At 39.4% G+C, this 7,500-nt stretch overlaps 1 protein-coding gene across 1 annotated transcript in view; it reads left to right on the forward strand.

Annotated features, from left to right (window-relative positions):
• The window catches only part of LOC138006531 (pseudouridylate synthase 1 homolog), a 12,015-nt gene extending 5,041 nt beyond the window's left edge, over positions 1-6,974 (forward strand). The window contains exons 5-15 of the mRNA XM_068852919.1: positions 582-650; positions 746-843; positions 1,263-1,290; positions 2,154-2,232; positions 2,857-2,902; positions 2,999-3,092; positions 3,964-4,034; positions 4,397-4,441; positions 4,978-5,052; positions 5,980-6,050; positions 6,546-6,974. Coding sequence (XP_068709020.1) covers positions 582-650; positions 746-843; positions 1,263-1,290; positions 2,154-2,232; positions 2,857-2,902; positions 2,999-3,092; positions 3,964-4,034; positions 4,397-4,441; positions 4,978-5,052; positions 5,980-6,050; positions 6,546-6,840 — 971 coding nt within the window. The 3' untranslated portion in view covers positions 6,841-6,974. The remainder of the gene's footprint in view (positions 1-581; positions 651-745; positions 844-1,262; positions 1,291-2,153; positions 2,233-2,856; positions 2,903-2,998; positions 3,093-3,963; positions 4,035-4,396; positions 4,442-4,977; positions 5,053-5,979; positions 6,051-6,545) is intronic.
• The last annotated feature ends 526 nt before the right edge of the window (positions 6,975-7,500 follow it).

Genomic DNA, 7,500 nt, shown 5'->3' on the forward strand with positions numbered 1-7,500 from the left:
CTGTTTTCACTTTCCTCTGATCCGTGTAGCTATACATGTAGCTTTAAATATCTGTGAAACGGAGCACTGACAGAGGGAGGGGGGTAAAAGGCGCACCGTTGGCTTCCATTGATACCAGTTTCGTAACTGAAGGAACTACCGATGTTAAATAAATTGACTTTACTTGACTTAACTTTACTTTAGTGGTGAGAGCACTCACCTTTCACCAATATGGCCCTGAGTCGATACCCTGATTCGATGCCATGACAGATATTTTATTTGGTTCTCTATTATTATTCCTTTTTAAAGTATCATATTATTGTATTACAATGTAAGTAATTCTAAACTGTATGGCTGCTGACGCTAATTGCACTGTACATGTCACGTACATGTATCTTTGTGAGGATGCACAATAGAAGTGAAGTGGTGTAATGTCCATGGGTTTGATTCCCATTCAAAGCTGGATTTCGTGAAGTTCTTTGAACTCAATTGCTTGAGTTAAGATGTGTGCTTCACTCCAATGAGGATCCACTAGTAAGTTTAAAACCAGAGATTATTTTCAACAACTTTACTAACATTAATTTGTTTTCTTTGTCATTTTTAAATGGTACCAGAGCAAAGTATATTACCAAAGATCAACATGCATTTGCCACCTGAGATAAGAGTTATTGGTAAGTGTTGATCTCTTATTTAAAGCATTGAAAAAACAGTACTTTAATGTGATATTTATGAATCTGAGTAATAGCATTACTGCATTTGTTTGCAGCAATGAAAAGAACGACGAGAGGTTTTGATGCAAAAGATCACTGCTCGGCAAGGACATATGAATATGTTGCCCCAACGTATGCTTTTGCTGAAGATAGTGTAAGTCCTTCAAATCCAGTTTGATGTTAACAGATTGTAGCATTAGTCTGTGTACCTGTACTTTACAAGTGTATACATTTGTTAGAATTATGTGATTCACTGTTCATTTACCGGTAAACACCAATACGCACCCTCAGAAGGCGTGGTGCCTAACAGCCTTAAACAAATGCAGATGATTTGTCAATAAACTGTGGTTGCATACAAAGCTCTGTGGTAATTTGTGCAATAAAAAAAGCCCCTAATGGCAATGTGTCAGTAATTTGTTATGACATGTTATCTTTAATTTTTCTTGAGCAAAAGCATAGCGTCACTGAAGCAAAGAACTTGGTATATCTCTTCAAACGCATGGTTGCAGATGCTTGAGCAAACCTCATATTAAATATCGTAACCAACTTCTGCATCTTTTTATTTCTCTACAGCAAACAACATCAAAGTACAGAATTACAGGTAATACAGCAGTGCAATGCTAAGATAATAATACAAAATTACTATTTTTTTTTTTGTAAAACTAAATGTGCTGTAAAATCTTTTCAGCCTAAATTCAATGTCCCAGAGTTATTTTACTTTATTGGTTTTTTTGTTATTTTAATTTTGTCATTACCTCGTTTACTCAATATCCACCCCACCCTGAAATAAACACTGGCCGCAAATAAACTGCACAGGTACAAACAAAAACTGTTATGCTTCTCGTCATTCATATATGGCGCAGCTGTACAGCTGTTTTTTTTTTTTTTTTTTTTCGGGTATGGTTTGTTTATTCAAATCTTGAATTGGGTATGTGGGTATCAAATTCTTGGTCCAGTCTGAAAGAGGTTATGGAAAATCTCAGATATTGGTCTGAAATAGGGTAAGTGTCTCAGGAGGCAGGTTGCACACCCCTGCACAATTTTTCTGGGAGTACCCCCCCCCCCCCCTCTCCCCCCTTCCTTCCCACGCATGGGCTTACATGTGTAATAATGAACCATTCATTTTCTATTTTTACTTAATTAAAGCCAATCGTACCCATCCAGTTACAGGATTGTTCACCTATAATGTATGTGGTGAACAAGAAAAAATAATCACAAAATTCTTACGTTAGTGCTAAGTGACATTTTTCTAACCCTAACTGTTGATGTTGGCGTCGTCCTTTCGTAAAGCCCCTTGTGAATACTCTAGAACAGAATATTCATTTTTAAGTTAAAATTAATGTTCTGGAATTTGGAAATGATTTTAATAAGCAGAAAAGCTCTAGTTCCAAACATTAATATATGAGCTGAGTCATGACGTTTATTTGAGTAAATGTACAGTAGTACTACTTTACTTACCAACAGAAGAGAAGATTGGAGAAGTCAATGAAGTTCTCTCCAAATTTACTGGAACACACAATTATCACAACTTTACATCAGGCAAGTGAGTGAACATACAGTCTGTCTCATGAAAGAATGCAGATATTGCACATTTTTTATTGGTTTCTGTCATCTTGAGTTTATTACTGTGGACTTGCACTTCAAATAATTATATACATTTTTTCATCTTTCATCAAGTCCTTTCACACAAACACATGAGTCCAACCCATCTTTCTGGCTTCATACTGTAGCTCAGTTAGTAGATCAGCATTGGAGAAGTCATGGCTCTGAATCCTGTTAATGCCACCTGGAGTCTATCAGAAACAATTGCTTAAATTCTTCAGATAAGTGCAAGCCAGGATCACTTCTCTCTTTTTTCTATAACCCACACTTCCAATGACTATGTACTTTTATTTCATTCATTGACTCCTTTCACTGGAACAAATGAGCCCAACAAATTGATCTGCTCCCCAACTTTGCGGCTTCATAGCTCAGTTGGTAGAACATTGCACTGCCATCACAGAGGTCATGGGTTCAAATTCCACTGGAGTTGCCGGACACCTTTTCAGGTGTCTAAAGTGTCCAGATAAGTTTGAGGATCATTTAGTTCGTAAAGTCAGTTTCAGTCTGGTTCTTACATGGTTAATGGTTTGTGTTGATAGATTCATTTTTGTTTTGTTTTTTTCAGGAAATACAGTGATCCCAGTGCAAAACGGTATATTATAAAGTTCAAGGTAAGGAAGTCACATAATGATTATTGTAGTGCTGACTTTTGTGTAGCTTGGTCAATTTTGGTTCTGATGTTCAAAATAGCCTTCTTCCTTTTAAAGTGTGGGAGGACATTTGAGAAAGATGAGAGAGAATTTATCACCATCTCAATAAAAGGGCAGAGCTTTATGCTGCATCAGATCAGAAAAATGATAGGTAGGCTGTAAGCTTTTGCTCTTTATAATAAGGACTAGTATAATTTTTTCTTAAAGGTTTTGTAGCAACCTGATTCTGAAGTTAGTCTGTTTCAATAGGGATTTGGGTGTCGGGATTGTTATAATATTGTTATTAGGGCCTTAGATTGAGCGCGTTTCAATCGAATGTCGTAAAACCAAAACCAAAGTAATTACTTTAGCCAATCAAAAAGGACGGAAACAATCCAGTAAACCATGCAATCAAAACTCGAAGTAATTATACGTAGCCGACGCAAAGGGCGGGAAAATGTGCACGCGTGAGCCGTGTTTGGTTTTGGTTTCACTTCTGATTGGTTTAAAAAGTGGCGCGAGAACTTTGAACCAATCATTGAGTGAGTGAAGTGTTGCAAAACCAAAGCAATTCGCTAATTACTTTCTACTCTCTATTGAAAACCGCTCTATACGACGGTGACGTCGGCAAAAACCGTCACCTCAAAATAAATTTCATGTATGACGTATGTCATTCGCGGTTAGTCCATGTCGTTCACGTCCTACATCGTGGGGCAATTATCCTACGAATAAATTGGTACGAGCGGTTTCAGAATAAAATAGAGAATGAATGATTCACATTTGTACGCTCGCGTTGTCATTAAAACCTCAAATTTGGTGATTTCACGTCGTTGTTGTGAAGAGTACGGCAAAAATATGTGATAAAATGCGTGTCGCACGTGCATCACGACTATTTTTCCTCTTTTAACCTATAATATTCTTGTTTTGTGGCATTCTCGTTGACGATTGCTTCGTAGATCTTAAGTCAGTTGTGATTGTTCTTACTGGTAAAAATTTGTCACAATAACCGCCTTTTTCCCATCACTGTTTTGGGCTTCTATCAGGTCTCGTTTTGGCAATAACACGTGGAGTCGTACCCATGAGTGTCCTAGATCTGGCCAGAAAAGAAGAGAAAGTAGGTGTACTTTGTTTTTTTTAGCACACTTACTGTATGCCCAGAAATTAATAGCCTGCGTAGGTGACGGTATTTTAGGCGCGTGGAATAAAGTTTTAATAAAGTTTTGGCGGCGGAGCCGCGAGGAGAATGGGGAGGAGGACTTCGCTTCACCGCTCGCGATTAGCGGCTCCGCCGCCAAAACTTTATTCCGCGCGCCTAGAAGACCGCCATCTATGCAGGCTAAGAAATTAAATGCTTGCCCAATGTTGACATGCAACACGATCAAAGCTTTGTGCGTATTTCTAACAATAACTAAGTGTAATGGTTAACCGTGATTTCCTGTTGAGAGGAATTGAAAATTTCTGTGTTTTGTTTTAAAGGTGGATATTCCGAGAGCACCAGCAGTTGGACTTGTTCTTGACCAGGTAATGGTGGCGGTCGCACGTAGACACCACTGATCTGTCCACCAAGTAATTTCTCAACCTGGGGCCCGTTTCTCGAAAGTCCCGTAGCTGTGCGGGCAATTTTCGAGTGTCACAATTCCCTTTGTATCTCAACGGAGAGGATTCAAGTCGTCAAACTTCACAGTCATTTTGTTTTTGTATTGGTCCCGAAAAGCCCTTTTTGAAACTGTCACCTGCTTGTTTTGAGAAGTTGATCTTTTTATCCTTTTTTCAAGGTAATAAAAAGCAAAATGACTGTGAAGTTTGACGACTTAAATCCGCGTGCGGCTCTCTCCTCCACTATATATAGTAAGGGAGTGATACGGAATGTCACTGGCTTCGTAGGGCAAAAATCCGTCTCCAGAGCAAGGCTCTTTTCTTTGGAGTCGATCGAATCGCTCGTTCCCTAGCTTCGGAAATTCAGTGGGACCACCAAAAGACTAAATGAGCTTCCTCTGAAATACGCCTGTATTAAGGCAAACGTCGTCTTTTTATTTTGTTTTGTTCGTCTCAACAAGGTTCATTTTGACGCTTATGACAGACGGTATGGAGACGATGGAATCCACGAAAGATTGCAATGGGACGACAACGAGGTCGGTAGGAAAGTAAAGGCACTTTATTTAAGTGTCTATTCCGTCTAGTCTTCTGGCGCTGGAGCACTAATTAAGGTTAATGTAAACTGAAATCAACAAATTAACGAAAATCAAATCAAATGTTGGTTTTTGAGGAGAGGGGAAAACCAGAATACCCGGAGAAAAACCTCTCCGAGAAGAGAAGAGAACCAACAAACTCAACTCACATATGACGCTGAGTCTGGGAATCGAACCCGGGCCACATTGGTTGGAGGCGAGTGTTCTCTCCACTGCGTCATCCCATGGTGCAATGTACAAATGCTGGTGGGAGAACAAATGGAGCTCATGAGAGGTCGTTCACCAACATGACGTCGATTACGTCTCATGAAAACCAGAGTTAGTAGTTTTCATCTACTAACACTTTAAACATCTTCGTTGTTTAAAGTGCACGTAATCTCAAAATGTTTAATTCTGCAGAAGTGAAATATCTAAGATATATTTACCTTTGCTTCTCTAGATTTTACTTGATAATGGGCCTCATGAGGTATGGAAGAGAAAGATGCTGGCAATTGTTTGTCTCATGGCCGAGGCAGTGAGAGGCATTGGCCTATTCCTTCGATGATGTCATAAAGTGCTTCGTATTGTAGTTTTGAAAGAACTTAGCTCTTGACGTCATTGAAGGAGCAGACCCATACTTCTCACTAGCCTGGTCACGGGACAAATGATGCCATCTTTGCTATTCTCTCGTACCTCATTAGGCCTATTAGAAGTAAATTCTAGGGAAGCAAAGGTAAAATATACGTTGGACATTTCAATTTTGCAAAAGAGAATACGTTTGAGTTTAGGTGCATTTTAAGGCTTCTCACAAAGATGTATTTATTCCATCGCCTTTCGAATCTCCTTGTTGACTAGAATTGTGACTGATTTATATTTTTTACCATGGTTTAGGAGGAAATACAGCAGTTCAAAGATCAGTTTATCTACAAACATATCGTAGATACAGAAATTAGAGAGAATGTGTATCCTCTTTGCTGATGAATCAGTTCTACATTTTCTCCTCTTCTGGAACAGACATGATGACCGATTTTCAATATGCAATATTATATTCAATAATTACTTTGGCTAAAAACAAGGGACGCGGGAAGTCAAATAATTCCATTTTAAGTTAGCGTACGTGTAGCCGTACCCACCCCTCCCCGAAGAAAAACGGGAGGGAGGAAGGAAGGTTCCCAACATTAAGCAGCTGGCGTAAAACGCGAGGAAACGCAAGGGTACAGGCCCATATCGCTTTTGTTTCTGACTGGAGGAAAAAGTGGCGCGAGATTTTTAAGCCAATCAGTAAGCGTCAAAATACAAAACCGAAGCGATTGAGAAATTGCTTTTGACGCCAAACTTAAATCGCGACACAACGGATTTGTGACTACTTTTTTAACCAACTTATTGCATGGCAATGCCATTCTATTCCCATTTCGTATCGTTTTTTGCATGCTGGATTGACCTTAACTTTAACTCAGCATGCACAGGTGGCTAAGAACTTTACGGGAGCACTTTGCAATGAACGAAAAGTTGAAGGACCTTCAACCCGAATCAGACCAAGACGGTGCAGACAGGAGGCCAATTACGCAGACAACTGCCAAAACTAAGAACACTGCAGAATGCTCTTCTCAAGAAGGGGGTAATGACGTTATACAAATTGCGGACGGTGAGGAGAAAGATAAAGAGGGTACAATAAATGCGGAAGAATTTCAAAACACTAAGAACGGGAATGGTGATGAAGAAGACCAGATCGAGAAATCCAAAGATTTATGAAAATCAACGGGTTCCTATGGAAACGAATGTCAAGCCCGTGCAAAAGACAATAATTTTTCAGGGGAAATTGTAGTTAAAGTTGTTTTTGAAAGTAAATAAAGCCCAAAGAAATTAGGGGTCATAATAATGTCTTGCTATTTTTGAGTTAATTCCGTGTACATGCCGTGTGTGCAAATCTGAACCTCTTGACACGTACTATATATATGACCACTTGCTAGACCTTTTTATGAAATTTGAGAAAAGTCTCGCGTTCGTTTGCCGCTTTGGACTGTAGGAGGGGGGGGGGGGGAGGACAGGGGGATCAGAGCCTCCCTCTTCCCGTATCTTTATCTCCCGGCTCCCGCCCTTTTCAGTCCTGCTCCCAACCCCCGATAAATTAGGAGACTCAAAACGCATCTTGGTCATTTAGCTACGTAATTCTGAGGTGTTTGCCCAAGATTAACATCTTCATGTGGTCTCAGTTTACTGAAGTTTTGACTTACTTGACTTTCTTGCTTATCTTGTTTGAGAGTTTTATCATTTCAGTCCATTTTCACGTCAAATTTGTTTCTGACTCGAAGAGGACGTCACGACGGTCTTAATAGTTCTAACTTGCGATTTTGAATTGTCTCGTGTTCTGGTAAATACACTTTTCCAGCATTTGTTGAAATCATTAACATA

Source organism: Montipora foliosa, chromosome 6, assembly GCF_036669935.1.
Source record: "Montipora foliosa isolate CH-2021 chromosome 6, ASM3666993v2, whole genome shotgun sequence".
NCBI lineage: Eukaryota > Metazoa > Cnidaria > Anthozoa > Scleractinia > Acroporidae > Montipora > Montipora foliosa.